Below are 21,404 nucleotides of genomic sequence, written 5' to 3'. Positions count from 1 at the left end.
TAGTCTCTCTCATTCCTCATCTTTAAAACGGTGACTTATAACCTGCCTGGCAGGAGATACAGTTTGTACACAAAGTTTGCACAGTGCCCAATAGTTTAATGCATGGTAGCTATTATTATTATTTGTGTGACAATTATTCTCTGATGTGTTTTCCCACCTACAAAAGCCCTAAACAAAGGGCAATTGGTGCTTTGGAGTTAAAAGAGAGTGCATGGAAGGGGAATTATTGGGTCAAAAAAAAATAGCAGGAATCAAAAATAAACATTGTCATCTGCAAGTGGTATGGCCTAATGAATCGCCTTGTATATAGATGTTGCTGCTGGCTTTTCTTTTTTATAATGGGGTCAACTGAGCTAAATTCAGAGCTAGGCAGCTTCTCCAAATCTTCCATTCATCATTTCCATCATGGATTGGTGATAAATTCTGCTGTGAGTCTTTTAAGATGAAAGCCAAAACTGAAAGTTAATTAAAGATAAAAATGGATGCTGTCAACTTTAGTGACAAAATTGAAAACATTTTTATAGGTTGGAAAAAAAATCAAGTATTGATAGGATATTAAAATTCAATACTTCAAAATAAATTATATAAAATGAATAAGTCCCTTTCAAGGGCTATTTCAATGGCTACAATCAAAATATAAAAATTCAGATATATATTTTACATAGAGAGCTTTAAGAAAGAAAATTGTTACAATATTTTATTAGATTGTAATAACTAAATACTGCATAAAATCAAATATCACAAAACATTAATACATTCAAAACTCAGCTATCCCAATAAAATTTAATAATAGTATGCATACCACAATGTCACAGACTTGATTACCAATAGATCACAAAATTGAGGGCTGGGGATGTGGCTTTTATTGCTTGCCTAGCATGCATGAGGTCTTGGGTTCAACCCTCAGAACCAGAAAAGAAAAAAATTGAAATCTTTAAAAAACAAAAGTTAACAAAGAAATGACAGTTCAGCTACTGTACAGTAAATTATAATATATCTTGGACAAATATCAGCAATTATTAAAAATAAAGATATTATTTCCACCTTAGAAAAGTGTGATACAAACCCCCATGTCCTCTAAAGTTACAAGTTTTTAAATCTGGGAGTGAGGAATCACATTGTGAAAATTGTTTTCCTTTTATGCCAAATCCAGATTTGTGTAGATAAAGCCTTCCGTGGATTTGCAATTACAGTCATGCATCACTTAATAAGTATGTGATGAGAAGTATGCCATTAGATGGTTTCCTCCTTGTGTAAAGATCATAGAGGGGGGCTGGGGATGTGGCTCAAGTGGTAGCGCGCTCGCTTGGCATGCGTGCAACCCGGTTTCGATCCTCAGCACCACATACAAACAAAGATGTTGTGTCCGCTGAGAACTAAAAAATAAATATTAAAAAATTCTCTCTCTCTCTCTCATTCTCTCTCTCACTCTCTCTTTAAAAAAAAAAGATCATAGAGGATTGATACACAAACTAAGACAGCGATATTAATATTAATATATAATACTATATAATAATATTAATATAATTAATATTTAATATTAATATATAATACTATATAATAATATTAATATAATTAATATTAATATATAATATTATATTATATATTAAGACTAAGCAATAGGATCACCATCATATATGCAGTCCATTGCTGACTGCAATGTTTTTATAAAGCACATGCATATATGAGCAAAGCTCAACATTCATATACTTAATAAAGACAACTTATTAGGAATATGTACATATTATTGAGTTAAATGATCTGTTCTCCATAGATGATAGATAATAGGATATTCTCCGTATCATATTGTAAATTTAACAAGAAATTTAGGCCTTTATTTTAATGTCTATAAGATACAATTATAAATATTCAATTCTGTGCAAAGACTATAAGTATTCTTTTTTTTTTTTTTTTTAAGAGAGAGTGAGAGAGGGGGAGAAGAGAGAGAGAGAAATTTTTTTAGTATTTATTTCTTAGTTCTCGGCGGACACAACATCTTTGTTGGTATGTGGTGCTGGGGATCGAACCCGGGCCGCACGCATTCCAGACGAGCGCACTACCGCCTGAGCCACATTCCCAGCCCAGACTATAAGTATTCTTACCAAATATATATCTCCCTTAGATATATTCTGGATATGAGAAGTATTTGTAGACACCACTTCATATACCAAAAGAAGTCCAAAGTACAAATTATACTGCAGGTAGAGACCACAAATAGTGCAGGTCTTCCAGCTACAGAACCACCATCTTAGAATTTAATTCCTTGATTGCCGATTCAATTGCTTAAGGATTGTTTCTATTTCAATTAAGGGCTATTATTAAATTCTGATTTTCAAGAGTATGAAACAATCAAAATTTTATTCCCATGTGTAATTTGTAAACTACCATATTAATAACACTTTTAGGGAAGTGATGAGAATAAACAAAACCAAAATGGAGCTGCCTCTCTGAAATGGTTTGGAATCTCTGCTCTAATTATCCACTTCTCTAATTTATTTAGCAAGGGCTTACTTTCTCATCTAGCTTCATTTCCCATGGAGGACTAATTGACATCAGTATTTCTATATGGATAAAAAACAAGATGAGCAATCTCTTAGCAGTACAAAAAAAAAAAACTCACTAGGAAGGTCAGAGTAATGTATGGCATTGACTGTTCCAGAGAAGTGATTATCTTTAATCTAATTCTAAGCCACTTGATTCAAACCCCTTAAAATTGGAAATCATTTGCTAATTCCAAGTTCTATAGCTGTCTCACATAAGATATAATCTTTCTTTGATTCTTCTATGAGATGCCTGATCAATGTGAGTTGTTTCCCATATTTTGAAAACTGAGAAATACTTGAATTCACCTGTATGGAGAAGGATTTTTTTTTTATATACCAGGGATTGAACCCAGGGGCACTTAACAAGTGAACCACACACATCTCCAGCCCTTTTTTAAATATTTTATTTAGAGATGGGGTCTCACTGAGTTGCTTAGGGCCTCACTAAATTGCTGAGGTTGACCTTGAACTCATGCTCCTTCTGCCTCAGTTTCTGGAGCTGCTGGAATTGTACATGGCAGGATTCTTTTTTTTTAAATACTGGGAATTGAACCAAGGATTGCTCTGCCACTAAGCTCTAATCCCCAGTCTTTTATTTTGTATTTTATTTTATTTTGAGACAGGGTCTCACTAAATTTCCAAGGCTGTCCTTGAATTTATGATTCAAGGCCTCCCTAGGGGCTGGGATTAGGAGAAGGATATTTTGATCATTGGTGGTACCTGTTCTTCTCAGTTGTTGGTGAAGCAGAATTGAAATCGCTTGTGTTTCTAATACACATGTGATCTTTCTATACTCTGTGGAATAATAGTTTGGGAAATAGAGAAAGTTCTTGGCATATTGGGAAAGGTACAGTCTTTGGTCTGTAGTGTCCAACAAACCTGAATTTGAGACCTCAAAGCTATTCATTATTCAATAAGTATTTAAGGATCAACTATGTGCCAAATTCTAGAGATGATGCAGTGAACAAGACAAAAAATGTCCACATCTTCATAGAATTTACTACCTAGAGGAGGAAGGCAGACAACAACAAACAAACAAGATACTTTCAGTGGCTGGGGTTGTAGCTTAGTGGTAGAGTGCTTGCCTAGTATGTGTGAGGCACTGGGTTTGATTCTCAGCACAACATATCAATAAATAAAATAAAGATCCATAGACAACTAATAAGTATTATTTTAAAAGATAATTTCAGATTTTTTCTTGTACCAGGGACTGAACCCAGAGGTACTTCACTTAACCACTGTACCACATCCCCAGCCTTTTTGTGTGTGTGTTTTATTTAAAAGATAGGCTCTCATTGCTTAGCACCTCTCTAAGTTGTTGAGACTGGCTTTAGAACTTGCCATCCTCCAATTTCAGCCTCCCAAACCACTAGGATTATAGGTGTATGCCATTGCGACCAGCCTAATTTCAGAATTTGATAGGAACTATTAAGGAAATATATAGAAAGTAATGGAATTGGGGTAGTGATTCTATTTTAGATTAGGTGGTCAGACAATGCCTTTCTGACAAGGTGACCTGAGTTAGCAGAGATGGAGGAAAGGCTGGTCTGCAGAATTCAGGAGAAGACCATTCCAGATAGAGGGGATGACCCAGGTAAAGACCCGATGGGAAGCTGGGTACAGTGACGCTTACATGTAATCCCAATGGCTTGGGGGCTGAGGCAGGAGGATAGCAAGTTCAAAGCCAGCCTCAGCAAAAGAGAGGTGCTAAGCAACTCAGTGAGAGACCCTGTCTCTAAATAAAATATAAAATAAGGGCTGGGGATGTGGCTCAGTGGTCAAGTGCCCCTGAGTTCAATCCCTGGTACTCGTCCCCCTTCTAAAACAAAGACTCTATGGGAGAAAAAGAGTTTGGTCTGAGGAAGGCAGGAAAGAATCAGGTACAAACCATTACCAACAAGACAGGAGGAGTGGGACAAGGTAAAGCTGTAAGTCGGATAATGGAAGGCTGGGCTGATTCAGGTTTATACTGAAGATTATATTTTTGGAGTAGGTTGAGGGTAGTTCTGTTTAAGCAAAAACATACAACAATACATATAGAAAATTGGCTATTTATGTAGAGCTCAATGAATCACAAATTTTTTTAAAGTTGACAAACATCACAATACCTAGGAAATTATAGTTTGATTATTGGCCTGAAATACTGCATATTCTTTCCCCACCCTCACTATTTTGGCATCGCTGAGAACTGAATTCTCAGTTTATAATTTTACACATCTGAAGAAAATTGTGAGAATGAGTACTAACAACTTTAATGTATCTGACACATACTCCTCCACACTAGCTTCTATGCCTCCATAAATTTCAAGGCTTGTTCTCTTCCATTATCCAAAAATTTCCTATGATGGGTACCATAAAAGATATTGTTCTTGTGGTGGCACAACTTCTGCCTTACACCTGGCTACAATGCTAGGTGACATGAGTGGCACCAAACATCCTGACGGCCATTTCTACCCTGGAATGGTTAACAGTAATCTATGCATGAAAATTATCATGAATAAATATATTTTATGAAAATAGACAGTAGCACTTCTCAATTGTAGTTAAAAGATTATCTTTTTTTAAAGAGATATGACCTCACTATGTTGCTCAGGCCAGGCTCAAACTCCTGGGATCAAGAGATCTTCCTGCCTCAGCCTCCTAAGTAGATAGGCTACAAGAATGTGCCACCATTCCTGGCACAAAAGGTTTACTTTTGCAACTTTTACAAAAAAGCATATGAACCTTCAAATACATTGTTATGTCCTTCCTAGGGCCTTGGAAGAGGCTAAGGGAGGGATCTTTAAGTTTAAGCTTCAGAATAAATTTTGTACAATTCTCTGATGGGAAATCAGTGAAAGGGTTAAGATGTGCTCATGTCCTCTGATTAATGTATTAAGGAGATCACTCTAACAATTGAAGAGAGGGACGCAAGAATACATAGAAGTCTAGTGAAGGGATGATAGTGGTGGCTTACATTATAATGGTGTCCTGGGAGCTGTGTGGCTTGTGTCAAGTCACTTATCTTGTCTGAGCTTTGTTTTCTCAACTATGTAATAAAAAAAATCACCTCTAAATCACTGAACACATAGTAGGCCCTTAAAAACTGAGTGTTATAGTTGAAATACCTGGTTTACTAGGTTGTGAGAATGAGTACTAATAACTTTAACATATAAGGCACATATTGATACTGTTTATGCGTGATGAATGATAACTTCTGCTCTGTAGTATAGACAGAGCTTTTTTTTTAAAGAGAGAGAGAGAGAATTTTTTAATATTTATTTTTTAATTTTTGGCGGGTACAGCATCTTTGTATGTGGTGCTGAGGATAGAACCCGGGCCGCACGCGTGCCAGGCTACTGCTTGAGCCACATGCCCAGCTCCTAGACAGAGCTTTTTAAAGCAGCAAAATAGAAACGCAATGAGAAGGAAAAATACATTTTAAATTCCTTAAGAGTATTTTTAAATAGCTTGCCTATAATTTGCTGAAGGTTATCAGTACACTTACTCGCATCTAAATTGGGCCAGCAAGATAAGTTAACTCTAGGCAAGATACCCATATTTCACTGCATAATTGTGGTATATTCATGAGTATTCTGTGCATCCTAAACTTGTACCAAAGAAAAGTTAGGAATAAATGATTTTTAAGTAATACCAGCACAATCTTTGTGTGTGTGTGTGTGTGTGTGTGTGTGTGTGTGTGTGTGTGTGTAATGCTAGGGATTGAAGCCAGGGCCTTATGCATATGAGGCAAGCACTTTACCAACTGAGCTATATCTTCAGCCCACCAGCACAATCTTTTTAAGAAGCTTCACATAATGGTTGCACCCCACTTTTTTGTTAAAAATACATATATATGTATATGGCATAAAATCTATGATAATTTTGCACTAAAATATGGTATCATGGGTGGCTTTAAATTTATAATTTCTTATTTTTCAAAATGATCATGCCTTGCTTTATAATCAGAAAAAGTAAATTATTAGATTGCTAAGGGCTTAGAAGGCAATTTACCGTGAATTCTCCCATTCTGTATGATTCTGAAATTTTCAGAGAATATTATTATATAAGGCTCTGAGGTATGAATCAAACATTTGGCTTCTCCTAGTGTTAGGTATAAGGGAACTTAGAGGAAAAAATTCTTCCTGCCAAGATGAAAGGAAGTGAAAATCCTCACCAACTGTGAGAACTATTTCAATGATAGCTAAGGAAATCATATGTACTTACTCAAAGAACCAACCTATTTTCCATTTTTATTGGACCCTTATGAAAAAATAGGAGAACATAGACTTTTTTAAATCTGTATAATCACTAGTATGAATATTAGATGTACAGATGGATTAAAAATAAACTGAGATATGTTTCCAAAATTCCATATTTGATATATATTCCATATAAACATATCTACACAAAAATTATGGATGACTTAGTTTATAGCAGCATTATTGATAATATCCAAAAGTGAAAACAACCCAAAGTTCCATCAACTGATAAATGGACAAACAAAATCATAAGATAGAATATTATTCAGCAATAAAAAACGTATCTGTGCTATTATTTTTCTGGTAAACAAACAAATGAATTACTGATACAGGCTACAAGAAGAATGAACCTTGAAAATATCATAATAAGTGAACTATACCAGTCACATTTCAAACATTATACCACCTCATTTATATAAAATGTTCAGAATAGACAAATCTATAGAAAACAGACAAGTAGTTGCCCAGGAACATGGAGGTGAAGAAAAAGGGATACTGTATTTCTTTTTGTGGTGAGGAAAATTGGTGAATATACCAAAAGTAATTGAAATGCACACATTAAATGGATGAATTATTTGGTATGTGAATTATATCTCAGTGAAACTATTATCAAAATAATAAAAATTGGGGATGGGGATGTAGCTCAGTGGTAGTGTGTTTGCCTTATGTGTGCAAGGCTTTATTTCCAGCACTGCATGGGGGGAAACAGAAAGAAAACAAGAAAGGTAAATGTCTTATTTCATGTAATTTTGAATTCATTCAAGAATAAATAATTTCCAAGAATTCTGAAGAACAGAATTAAAGCTGTGTGATTAATTTAAACATTGCCTTTAAAAAAATGAACAGTTGGGCACAGTGTATACTCTTCTAATTCCATCTACTTGGGAGTCTGAGGCAGGAGGATCACAAGTTCAAGTTCAGCCTGAACAACTCAGTGAGGTCCTGTCTCAAAATAAAATACAAAGGTCTAGAGATGCAGTTTAATGGTAGAATGCTTGCCTAGCATGCACAGGCCTTAGGTTCAGTCCTCAGTACTGGGGGAAAAAAAACCCTTCATTATATCAGCATCAAAATAAAAATAAAAATGCTAATATGGGAAAACATTTGTAACATAGATGACAAAGAGCTATCCTTAAAAGAACTCATAAATTAATTTTGAAAAAGCTGAATAAATACTGTGATAGAAATTGGGTGAAGGAGATGAACAGTGAATACAAGAATACAAATGAGGGCTGGGACTGTGGCTCAGTGGTAGCACACTTGCCTGGCATGTGTGAGGCACTGGGTTTGACTCTCAGCACCACTTATAAATAAATAAATAAATAAAGGCCTATCAATAACTTAAAAAACAATTTTATGGAAAAAATACAAATGAACAAAATCTGGAAGAAAATGGAGGGGTAAGCTTTCAACATGGTTTTACCCCAATGTGTAACATGCAACATCGTTTACAGAGTTCTTCCCTACGTTCAGGTTATAACAATAATAGACATTAGGAAATGTAGTTCATCAAGTTTACCTAATGCTTTTTTAGATCAGATTATAACTAGTCTGAAGTCAAGCTGCGAGTCATCTTTTAATCTTTCCCTCTCGTCTCTCACTCCATGGCAGCTCCTCCTCCTGCTTCCCTTGTCTTAGATCCTCATCCTTCCTCACCTATTTCAGTAGCCTCCTAATTCATTTCCCTGACTCTCTTTCCACCTAACCCCTGGCCTAGACTCACAGAATCATTGTTTTTAACAAAGTCAGAGTAATTGCTTTTCTCATTCGCCGGGCACACATTCTAACTTCACCTCTTGTCATTACCCATCTTCTCCCAAGGAGCTATGCTTTAGCTTTGCTCTGTGCAGGATTTCCATAAATATGTGAACCTTTCCCATCACTAAGCTTAGTTCATGCAGCTCCTCTGCCTGTCCTCCCTAACTTTCAGTGCACAGCCTCCTGGAGTCTAGCACTTCTCTGCAGTATTAAGCAGTTGATTACAGCACTGCCATTCCTGCAAGACTTGAGGTTAAGAGCGGAGGATGTTTTACTCGACCACATATCTTCATCACCAAAAATGAGCAGGAACACACCCAAGTATTCAACAAAGAAATGAGTCTACTTTCGGGTTATATTTTGGTGTTTTTTTGTTTCCCCCAGAGTCTGGAATATTTTTGCATTGCTGCAACAAATACTTTCAAGGAACTTTCAAAGTGCTAGACTAGAAATTCCAGAGCCTCACTTATTTTCTAATTACCACAAGTAAAATTATACACAGGAATGTGATTTTTCCCCCACATGGCTTATTTTTAAAAGCATGATTTTAAAACTTAGCTCAAGATTTAAAACCTAGCTCTCTTTGGTTTCCTACTTATTCACTTCAAGGTGCTTCCAAGCTGGTAGTGTCTCTGTGAAAACCTACTGAGTTTTGCCCAGATCAGAGAATGAAATGCTTGCTGTTGGTGGAGGGCCCATTTGGATGAAGATTGCTAAGGATACATTGTTTTGTTTGTTTGTTTGTTTTGTTTTTTGGTGGTGCTGGGGATTGAACCCAGGGTCTTATGCTTGTGAGGCAGGCACTCTACCAACTGAGCTATATCCCCAGCCCACTAAGGCTACATTTGGGATATGTCAGAAAATACCCTGGAAAACAAAGGGTCCTGCCATCTGGGCCAAAAGCATGCCCAGAGTAGAGGAAAATGAGATCTGGTGAGATTCTATGTTAAGCTGATAGCCCCCAAATAGGAAAAAATCCCACAAGTTACTCAGTAGCCTTTGCTCCAGGCTACCTTTTGCTATTTTTCTAGTATGAATTTATCTGAACAAAAGGGGGACTACATTGAAAATTGTCCATTGTTAGGAAATTGAAGATTTTGTTTTTAGCTGCAGATGGACACAATACCTTGATTTTCACTTATTTATTTTTATGTGCTGTTGAGGATGACACCCAGTGCCTCATTCGTGCTAGGCAAGCACTATACCACTGAGCTACAAACTTAGCCTTTGAAGACTTATTTCTAGTGTGGCTTATTTCTACTGTAGCACTCAAGATATTGTTCTAACTTTAGGAATGCAGAAGGTGTGGTCAGAAAATAGAAACCCACAAGTTCTGACCTGGATGGAAAAGTGGTGTTTAGGATTTCACTCCAGCATATCAAGGGGCTCTATTTAATCATTCATCAGTTTATTTGTTGCCTAATATGTTCCTGTTTTTGTTCCCACTGGGACACAGTTGCTGAATGAAAACAAAGTCCTTCTGCAGTGTCTTGGAGAAGAGTTCATCAGGGTAAGGAGCAGAGAATGGGGGAGTAGATTGTTTCTTTGGAGAAATAGATAAGATTACATTCAAGTGGAGACCAGAGGGGATGAGGGTGTGGAAAATACATATACCCAGGGGAAGGGCTTTCCTAAGGCAGAGGGACTGGCAAGTACATAGGTCATGTGATGAAAAGGGCTTGATGGGTTTGAGGACCACCAGAAGACTCATTTGGATGAATAGTGAGGAAGGGAGCACTTGATAGAAAAGGTGACAGTGGAGCCAGAAGATAGGATGCCTCATAAGCCAGTTGAAGAATTTAACATTTACTGAACAAGATACAAAGAAGTCATTGGAGAGCTTTGGGCAGAGAAGTAGCACAATCTTTTTTTTTTTTTTAAATATTTTTTTTAGTTGTAGATGGATGTAATGCCTTTATTTTATTTTTATGTTTGGTTGGTGCTGAGGATCAAACCCAGAGCCTCACACATGCGAGGTGAGCACTCTACTACTAAGCTACAGCCCCAGCCCAGAAGTAGCACAATTTTTAACATTTAGAAAGGATTCCTCTGGCTGTTGTTGAGAATTGATTATGGGAGAGGAAGTGGAAGTAGAGAGACCAGTTAGGAGGCTGTTGCTATTGTTCAAATGAGAGAAAATAGTGTCTTGGACCAGATCATCCCTGGTCCCCACAGTGGTAAATGGCTGGATTCTGGCTATCCAGAATGGGGTCAACAGGGTTTATTGATTCACTTTTCCACCTGCCTTTAATTCCAGGTGCAACAAGATTGAGGGTCATTTAAAGATGTAGAACCGATCCTTATTTGTAGATTATATATATATTATATATTTGTGAATTTGCCTACTCTTGGAAATACTTGCAGTGCTTTTGCAGTCATTTGTGGACATATGCAGATTAGTGAAAAAGTCTGGGAAGCCTGAAGAATACATTCCTAGACGAGTCTAATAAGGCAACACTTCTAGTTTCAGCTCATACTGTTATGAAGTGTTCCGACGGTCTCTCTTGTACCATATTTTTTGCATTATTGTGCCTTTTATTGGTGATTTCAGTTTAAAATGGTCCTCACGTATAGTGCTATTATTGAGTGTTCCCAAGAACATGAAGGCTGTGCTATGCCTTATTAATACGTTCAGATATAGCTGTTGGCAGGGAATTATGCTAAAGAATCAACAGTATGTATCAAATAAGGTGTCTTAAGTAGAAACACATTAAAAAGGAATGAACTGATCAACTGATGAAAATGCTGTCACCAGTGGCTATAGAACCTATCCCAATATTTCCCTTAGGTACAACAGTTCAGTATTTGTTAATTCAGCATTTGTGGTGATTTTATAGAACACATAACTCTCAAGAACAATGAGAATCAGCTATATAAATTACAGTGAATTAATTTAGACAGTTCAAAAGTGGATCATCCAAGAGCTCAGAAATGCCTTTTAGACTGCGCAGAAAACTGCAATTACTTTTTTTTTTGACATTGATAGACCTTTATTTTATTAATTTATTTCTATGTGATGCTGAGAATCGAATGCAGTGCCTTATACACATTAGGCAAGTGCTCTACCACTGAGCCACAACCCCAGTCCCCAAAATTGCAACTATTATTCCCTAAATACACTTAGAAGCCTTTAGGCTGGGAGCCCATACATGGTAGTGTAACCACTATGGAGCGAAGGGAAGCTCACTAAACTGGTTCTCACCCAGGATGCCAATGGAATTACCCCTGGGGACTTTAAATTTAGGTATGTGTAAGAATCACATGAAGTGTTTGTTAAAATGGATTACCAAGCACTCCCAGACACTTTAATTCAGTAGGTCTGGATGTCAGAATTTGCATTTCTAGATGACACTGAAGCTGTCTGTCCAGGAATTACACTTGAAATAAGACCACTCTATATCACTTCTATCAAGTCATAGAAACTTAAGTGAATGGGGGGCTGGGGATGTGGCTCAAGTGGTAGCGCGCTCGCCTGGCATGCGTGCGGCCCGGGTTCGATCCTCAGCACCACATACAGACAAAGATGTTGTGTCTGCCGAGAACTGAAAAATAAAAATTTTAAAAAAACTTCCCTCTCTCTCTCTCCCTCTCCTCTTTCTTTAAAAAAAAAGAAACTTAAGTGAATGGGCTGAGCAAAGCCCAGCAATGGAACTCCCTTCAGCCAAAACAAAACTGTTCTTATCTCTTGGTTCCACTTTTCCTGGGTGGCTTTAATTTCTCCCATTCCATCTTCCATATGGCTTGGGCTATGACTCTGTGCAGTCCTAACTGCAGGATCCTATACATTATTTCTTCATGTGTATACATCAGTGCTGGCTTTGCTCAGCGCTCTCATTCATTCTCTAACCCATCTCTGGAGACAGAGATGATGGACAGCATAAAGGGATATGCCCCACCTTTGTGAAAGAAATGTAAACCACAGCGTACATAGTGCCTGAGGAAAGTAAGAGCCTTATCAATCCTGTTGTTTTTAACAATTATCGCTACAGATAACTTTTTCCTTCACCATCTCCGTTCTTTTCAAGTTTTATTCCAAAAAAAAAGTGTGAAATTTAAGATGTCCATTAAGAGTAATCATCATCATTACAACAAAGTATTCAATTGAGCAGAAATGACAAAGACCCAATTCAGTATGGAATGTCCTATTTCCCCACCTGCACAAGTTTTTGAAAAAGCCTTCTCAGGTGGAAGAGTAGAACAGCCTTTACACTGAAATGGTGCCCCAAATGGGTTATAAAATCCCTGGTTCTATTTGTCCTTTTCTTTCTGTTCTTTTTCTTTCTTCTCACGTTCAGCTTTAGCTTCTTCTTCCTCATGTTTTTTGATCAACTGCTCCACTTCCTTTTGTTTGAGAACTCTGATCACCGTCTTTCCATTCTCTCTTGTAAGTGTGGCAATTTCCACTAAAAAACAAACGTAAACACAAACATTTGTATCAGAGGCAGGTACACTCAGCAAATAACTTAACATATGTTAGCCTCAGTTCACTACTTTACCATGTTTTATGGTTAATGATTCCTGGATACTTTTACAGGAAGAAAATACCTTTGGTCTTATAATGTTTTAATCACGATTTTTACTTAAACATCTTCCCTCTTTTAACCCATCCCAACTTTTTAGCAACCATTATGTTGTTCCCTTAGTAAAGTACAGTCATCCAGTGGCTTGAGAGGCTGAGGCAGGAGGATTGAGAGTTCAAAGGCAGCCTCAACCATTTAGCAAGCCCCTAAGCAAATTACAAAGATCCTGTCTCAAGATAAAATATAAAAAAAAGGCTGAGGATGTGTCTTAGTGGTTAAGCATCCCTAGTGCCAAACTAACAAAAACAAAACAAATACCAACAACAAAAAAACAGCTATTGTAGCTGGCCTGCTATTAGTTTGCTGACCAGAAAGAACCACAATCTCCTTGTTAGAACCCCTGAATGCTAAGCTGGAATCTTCAACCAATGAAAACACTTTTTATGGAATTTTCAAACCTCTTTTCAAAATAACGGTATGAAAAACGGCTTCTATGGCTCTGGGCAAGGGAAACACACTGATACGTATAGTGGAAAGAGTATTTGTGTAGGGGAAATTGACTAGGGCCTCTCTGAAATTAGATGACAACAGATGTCAGTCTATAGATAATGGCATTTTCTAAGAAACACCAGGAGCTAAGTGTACTACAGTATATCAATGTTAATTAACCACAATTTTGGGAAAAATTTTTGTCATACAACTTAAGTTGAATAAAGTGAAATTATTAACATGAGTTTAATATAAGAGTTTAAAAGACCCAGAAAAATACAACAGGGTACCATGACTGATGCAAGTGCTCTATCTCTCGTAAAGTATATCATAACCCTGTAGAAATACATGTAGTTTATCACACACACACACAGAAGCAGAGATATCACTACCAAGAGGTCTTGATATGATTACTGTTAACTAAATTAGCATGGAGCAGGGTCTCTGAATTATGAGTACTGGGAATATTCTAGCTCAGGTCATTAAGCCCAGCATGCAGTATGGCATTATGGTTTCAAAAGTTATCAAAGCTCATTCTGATCTTTGTCAAGTCACTTAACCCTAGTCATGGCACCCCAGTGTCCTCGTTTAGGAAACAGGTATAAAGCTACCTAACTTATAATGGTGCTGCTTCTATGAATTAAGCAACAGGTAAAATGCCTAATACCAACAGCTACTCAATCAGTTCCCCTCACTCAAGCAGACAAATGAAAGAGGACATGTGTTACCTTTTTCAGCAGACAGTTTACTAACATCCATGGTCTTATTTAGCACTTTGATAGCTAAAGCAAGTGCTGACTTTAAGGTCATTTCTCCTTCTTTGTAGTCTTGTTTCAACATTGACACAGCTGCCTATAAAACAAGAATATATAGAATTTTAAGTTTTTACGTTTTTTTTTTTAATATGGATTGGTCTAGAAGAATGTTTGACAATTTTTTTGAGATGGGGGTCTCAAAATTTTTTTGAGGTGTTGCCTAGGCTGATCTCGAACTCCTAAAGTGATCCTATGTGCTCAGCCTCTGAAGTGCTGGGACTACAGGTGTATACCACCACACCCGGCTTAATGCCTGTCTTTTAAATGGCACTACAACCAGTATAAACAATTTGGATGGCAGGAAGGGTAGACCTGAGATGGGGTAACAAGAGAGGATACTGATGCTCTGTCAAGGGAGTTTTCTTTTTTTTTTTTTTAGGGGGGATCAAATTCAGGGCCTCACACATGGTAGGTAAGTGCTCTTCCGAGTTATATCCCTTGCTCCCCTAAGGGAGTTTTTAATCTAGGTCCTCTGTTAACAAAGGAGTCCATCCTAGAACTTAGAGGGTAGTGAATGAAGGTATGAAAAATAATGTATCTTTATTTTCACAAATTTTAATTTAAAACTAGATTTAATTATAAATGGAGGCAACAAACTCCAATATATTAGCAGTATCTGCAACTTTGTCACCAACAGAAATCATAGATAGCTATAACAACCTTGATGTGGTATGGAACTATCTTAAAATACTGTTCATCTTTACTTCAAAAATTATGATAGTTATTAGATCTTTTTCTAGCTTTTACACACCACAAAAATACTCACAGCGCTATTATTTCCAATGCAGGTGGCTTTCCATCCCCCATAATTTCCACTAGGATCACTTTGATAGAGTTGGAAACCATAGTGCTTATCCCAGCCAATGTACAGCAACGAAACTCCAAAGGGACGTTTTCCTTTAACAAAGAAGAAAAAGCCAAACATCAACAATCTAAATTTGGTATCACTATAGTTACTAGAGCTCAGAGAATGTGGCTGAATGCTTTTCTGAGAAGTTAAGCATTCATTAACTGCTCCATGTTCTGGCTATCAGAGATAAGCTCAATCACAAATTCCACTTTTGTTTCTAGGATTTGGACATAGCCAGGAGAGGAAGTAAGGACATACACAAGTACTGAATTTCATTATTATGTAAAAAGAATTTGTTTCCAAATTAGAAAATGTTATTTTGGACTTTCAATATATTATTAATAAAATATATAATCTACATGGTAGAAGCAGGCTTGCTCAAGATGCAGGAATTATGGACTGATGATTTTCAATTTCCTTTTACTACCTTGAAAAGGTTATTACTTATAATGTTTTAAATTTTCAGAATAACAATTCTAAAAAGTTCAGTACCTCCAAACTGTGTATAAGCTTGTTTGATATCACACAGTGCAGTAACCAACTGCTCACAAGGAATTGGCTCCTGATACTGTAATAAATACCTAGGATAAAAAGATTGGCATATTAATAGTTTTTTTTCCTAAAACACATAAAATCTAAGGAAAATACCCTGTGGAAAAAAACATATATGCCATAGAGACAACATAATAGTCACTTATAATTTGAAGAGGAGGAGGGGGGAAACTTATTAACATCCTATTATCTTTATAATAAATGACATTTTATAAATTTGATTTAAAAAAACTATAATTTCAGGCTGTGACTGTAGCTCAGTAGTAGAGTACCTGCCTAGCACATGTGAGGCACAGGGTTTGATCCTCAGCACAACATAAAAATAAATAAATAAAATAAAGGTATTATGGAAAAAAAACCTGTCATTTTTAATTAATAGACTTTTAGTGACTAATCTTTGCAAAAGTGAGTTTTCCTTAGAAACATTAAACTAACTTCTATATCATTAGTTACACTATTATTCCATACCTTTGAGCAATGAGCCTCAGTTCATTAGTCAGAACATTAGCATCAGAAGTTATGCCTGCCACACTGCAAGCCATGTCCCTTGAAGGAAAAAAAAAAAAAAAAAAGATAGTGATCTATAAGCGGGGATATTAAGAAGCACCAAGTCCTATTAGAAATCTTCCATGTTTGCTTCACAGTCTCTATGCCCTTCTGAAAAAAAACACAGAGATTTTATCTTTATAGGAGACATTTACTTGACATCATTCAACAAGAAAGTTCTCTTACCTCCCAAGGCCTGGCTTGTTGGGAGTGAGGATGAAAAAGCAAAAGGGCAGAGAAGTTCACAAACTGAAGTTCAAGCTCTTCCTGGAGGTACATTTTCTTTACTTTGCCTATTCCCTGAGGGCTACCCTGTTACCACTGTCATTATATCTCACCATCCTGCAAGCTGCTGAGTGGGCCTAAAAAGTGGCTCTATGGAGAAATGACACTACCTCAGATAAGTGTAGCAAAAGGCCTGACCAGGTGGCTGGGGTTGTAGCTCAATGGCAGAGCACTTGCCTAGCATGTGTGAGGCATTGGTTTCAATCCTTAGTACCACATAAAAATAAAACAAACAACAAAGGCATGTTGTCCATGTACAACTACAAAAAAAACAACAAAACAAAACAAAAAACAGTCTGACCAGCATTTAATAGGCCCACTGCTGAAGAGAATCTTTTTAACAATCAGTTCTCCACTAATTGCAAAGTTCTGCACAACCAAATTGAATAGAGACCTCATAGGGTGTGCAAACAGTATAACTAAACTAGGCACATGCCTATAATCTCTGCAATTCAGGAGGCTGAGGCAGGAGGATCACAAGTTCAAGACTAGTCTCAGCAACTTAGCAAAACCCTGTCACAATTTTTTTTTTTTTTTTAATTTAAAAACCGTGGGAAGGTGCTGGAAATGTAGCTCAATGGCAAAGCACCCCTGGGTTTAATCCCTAGTACTGAAAAAATATATATATAGTTAAAATACTCAAATATTCTCAGACTTCCAGAAGACCTGTTCTTTGGTAAAGATTTACTATAATTTAACAAAATCCCTCAGTAGATGTTCCAAATAATACTTTGAGGATCTGTTATATACCAGATACTGTGCTAGTTCATTTCATTCATTTTAATTTGTTTTATCAGACTTCTACAACCATTCTAAAAGGCTATGAAGCCCTAAGAAATTAAATAATTGATGCAAGGTCACATTGCTTGTATGGGGTTGGAGCCTGGATTTGCTCCCAAATCTTTGTTACTACTAAACCTATACTTTTATAACTATACTATGCTGTTTTCCCACTAAATGTTTAGCTCTGTACTTTAAACAAATAACACATGGAACTGGACCTCAAAGTAGTTTCATGCAAAATGAAGTAAAAGCACACATTTTTACAAGTAAAAATAAACTGTTAAATTCTACTAATGTCACATGCAGAACCTTTCAAAATAAGCAGATCCCATTTATGTGAGAAAGTGATGGTTAAAACTCTTCTCTAAGATCTCACTTACTCATTGAGTTTATAAATTTTTTCAGAAAAAAAGACTTCATCAAGAAGCTTGTGGATGTTGCGTCTCTCTGCTGCAAGCAAAACACCATCATTTGCTAAAATTCCCAAACAGGTTCCTGCGTGTCCAATAGCTTCCATGGCATATTCAACTTGATATAAGCGACCTACAAAACACAAGCAGAGGGGCTGGGGTGGCGGCTCAGTAGTACAGCACTTGCCTAGCACATGTGAGGCACTGGGTTCAATTTTCAGCACCGCATATAAATAAATGAATAAAATAAAAGCCCATCAACATCTAAAAAATATATAAAAAAAAAAAAACAACAAAAAAACAAAAACCCCACAAAACACAAGTAGAGAGAAGCCAAGACTCTCCTCTGTGTTCCTGTATACTATTCCAAGAGAAATCAGAAATGACACTAGTAGGCTACAAGCAATGGTCCTATTTTTACTCTTCCATAATACATATGCAATCAGGCTAGTGACCACAATTAATTCACAAGTACAAAAAGCATGAACTTAGTAACTCCAAAAATGTTTGTAGCTGGGGATGGTGGTGCATGCCTATAATCCCAGTATCTCAGGAGACTGAGGCAGAAGGATCGTGAGTTCAAAGCCAAGGCCTAAGCAACTCAGTGAGACTCTGATACTGGAGTAAGGCTGGGGATGTGGCTCAGTGGTTGAGTGCCCCTGGGTTCATTCTCCAGTATCAAAAAAAAAAAAAAATTTTTTTTGTAGAGTTTTTTTTTCCTTAAAATTTTAACACTTAAGTCTTTACTTGAGGCAGATTAAGAAATTTCTATTTACCTTCTGGAGAAAATATAGTGGTCCTGGAGTCATATCTTCGAGACTGCAAAGGAAAAACATATAAGTGATTCCTATCTGCTGCAGGTAACCCAATTCCTCCAAGCCCACAAATCATTTTATAAAATGTATCCTGGTGCACAAAGTTCAGTGTGTGGGAAGAAGCTGTTATAAGGAAGAAATCACTATCACATCTCTTCTTCCATTTCAATTATCTCATGTAATTCTGTAAACTGAGTACAAGCTTCAACAAGCAATAGTTTACTGGCATGTTTTATTAACTCACCATGGTTTCTGAACTTTATATAATTCCTGTAAAAATAAAATAGAATCATCATTAAAAAAATTCATAATTTAAAGATGCATTTTCTCACTTTCAAAATCTGTCTTATTCACTCTCTTTATTCAGCTAACATTTATTGTGTACTTGCAAAGAGCCAGATACCATGCCAAATGCTGGAACACCAAGATATGCAATACCAATCCCTGTCCCGAAGAGTTTAAAATCTGGCAGTCAGGCAAGAGGAACAGACATTGATTATAACGTGGAAAAGGCAGTGAGAAACCTGGCTGGTGGTGCACCCCTGTAAACCCACTAGTTCAGGAGACTGAGGCAGGAGGATCGCAAGTTCAAAGCCAGCCTTAGCAACTTAGGCCCTATCTCAGGGCTGGGGCTGTAGCTCATTGGTAGAAGCACCGGGTTCAATCCTCAGCACCACATAAAAATAAATAAAGATACTGTGTCCAACTACCACAAATAAATAAATAAATAAATAAATAAATAAATAAATAAATGCAGGCTGGGGATGTGATTCAGTGGTTAGGTGCCCTTGGGCTCAATCCCTGGGATAGAAAAAAGCAGAGTGAGTAGGAATCAGAATGGAGGGAAAACATTTTTTTGGAGACACTGATACAGAAAGTAAGAATAAATTAGAGATGGGGGAGGCAGAAACAAGTTGAAAACCCTCAGGTCTAAGAACAGGGAAAGGAAGAAGGGAAAGGGGTTCCTGAAAGAGGAGAAAGCATGAGCAAAGGATACCAAAGGCAGAAAGCTCAATGGGAAAGAGGTAAATTGCTCAAGTTGGACACCGGGTTCTGAACTTGGGGGTGGGTATGGTAATCTTGGGCATCATTTCAATCCTCGCCAAAGACAACACTGGGGTGCGTGATTCAGTAGAAAAACCAACCTCAGAATCCAAAGCCCGTATTCCCAGAATATTAGGAATTAAGAATGGAAAAGTAAGCAGGTATCTCAATGGCCCACGTAAAAACTGAATTTTGTCTCTTAATTAAGTAGGCTCCACCGAATGATTAAGAGTCGCAAAGCCACAGGAACTGACAAGCAGTTTAGAAAGACTTGAGGCTGGTGAGAGGCTGAAGGCGGGGTAACTAGTCAGGAGTGCCGTTCCAATAGGCAGATGCATGGGAAGAGTGGTCCAGACAAGAGCAGACAGGAGGTCGCAAAGACAGAAGACCTGCGGGGGGGCGGGATCAAGATCACCGAGCCTGACGCCGGGTAAAGCACGAGTTTAAGGTCACCGGCACATCCAATAGCGCTTTCACGTACTGTACTCAGGGGGACCAAAGCCGCACAGACCACTACCTGCCCACCTGCGCCCGGTGCCCTGCACTGTCCCGCGGCCCCGGCCCGGGGCCGGGTAACCCGACGGCGGCCGGCGGGGGCCAGTCCCGGACCAGACCGTCACCGAGGCCGAGGAGGCGGGTGCAGAGTCATCGTGCCCACAGTTCCTCAGCAGCGGCTGACGGCGGAGACCCGCTATCTTTACGCTCACAACCCCCACCCAACGGACAGCGACAAGGCTTCCGCCGACCACCGGGGACCAAGGCTCACCAGAGAGAAGACACTGAAGAGGGGAGATCTAAGGAGACGAAAATAGTCTCGGGAAGAACTACCACCGTCTCACAGCGTCCGCTGCGAATATGGCCCCCGCGCGTGCGCAGAGCAGCAGGGGGCGGGGCGGTAAGGATGCGGAAGTCCTCCTGGAGGCGGGGCGAGAACTGGTGCCCAGGAGAAACTTGAGAGTTGCTGCGGGTCGGCTCAGGCTGGTGTCATCAGTGGCGCTGGGGCGAATTGTGCAGCATGGAAGGCGGGCTGGCGACCCCCGCCTAAGGATCAAGTGGAATTATAGCGGATTTCCCCTTACACTTTGTTTTCATTCTTACTTTCTCCTCTTTACCACTGTTGGTGGACCTAGGATAAGCATTAATGTGCTACCCACCATTCCAGCCCTTTTCCCCACAATTGTCTCAACCAAATCAGACTTTACCCTTCGTTCTGTTACGGTCCCCCTTCTAAAATCTGGTTTCCACTTTTATTATTAATATATGAACTTTTTGACATATAAAGCAAATTGTATTGGGAATCACACCTGTGGGACAACTTTCACTTTCATTTTCTCTCAGAAAGTATCTCCCCCCACCGACCTAGTTTAAAGGAGAGCCCTACCATCACCAGATGCACATAGCATATTATCTTCTTTGCTGAATTTGTCATGTTTTCTAGTTTATATTGTTGCCAAAATTTCAGTCCTTGTCCCTGATGCCAATCCAATGAGGAGGACATGGTTTTGAGAAAAAGGGAAAAGGTGGTTTATTGTTTTGCTAACAAAGGAGAAACCCGGGACTCTCAAAGGCCGTGATTCTGCCCATCAACAGGAACAGGGGGCTTTATTTTTAAAGAGGCACTTCAAAGGCTACATTCCAGGTGTTCTCTATTGGAGTTGTGATTCACCTGTTAATTTGGGAGATGGTCATTTCTGAGATCTTCTGGTAGTATCCCCAAGGTCTGAGTTACTTCATTCCTATGGTGGGTGTGTAC

At 38.1% G+C, this 21,404-nt stretch overlaps 1 protein-coding gene and 1 non-coding gene across 2 annotated transcripts; both read right to left on the bottom strand.

The window, feature by feature from the left end:
• Positions 1-9,296: 9,296 nt before the first annotated feature.
• On the bottom strand, positions 9,297-9,369 carry Trnav-cac (transfer RNA valine (anticodon CAC)). The gene has a single exon. It is a non-coding gene; the product is annotated as a tRNA-Val (tRNA).
• A 3,183-nt stretch (positions 9,370-12,552) lies between these two features.
• Positions 12,553-20,555, bottom strand: Psma4 (proteasome 20S subunit alpha 4). The gene is made up of 9 exons (XM_005316849.4): positions 20,418-20,555; positions 18,852-18,877; positions 18,569-18,611; positions 17,763-17,925; positions 16,237-16,314; positions 15,709-15,797; positions 15,133-15,263; positions 14,280-14,403; positions 12,553-12,945 (listed from the first exon to the last, which is right to left on the bottom strand). Exons 2-9 carry the CDS (start codon positions 18,852-18,854, stop codon positions 12,791-12,793), a joined length of 786 nt encoding a protein of 261 aa, XP_005316906.1. The 5' UTR covers positions 18,855-18,877; positions 20,418-20,555; the 3' UTR covers positions 12,553-12,790.
• Positions 20,556-21,404: the final 849 nt, after the last annotated feature.

Source organism: Ictidomys tridecemlineatus, chromosome 5 (assembly GCF_052094955.1).
Source record: "Ictidomys tridecemlineatus isolate mIctTri1 chromosome 5, mIctTri1.hap1, whole genome shotgun sequence".
In the NCBI taxonomy this organism is placed as follows: domain Eukaryota; kingdom Metazoa; phylum Chordata; class Mammalia; order Rodentia; family Sciuridae; genus Ictidomys; species Ictidomys tridecemlineatus.
The sequence above is the reverse complement of the archived record's forward strand: the minus strand, read 5'-3'. Positions and strand labels throughout refer to the sequence as shown.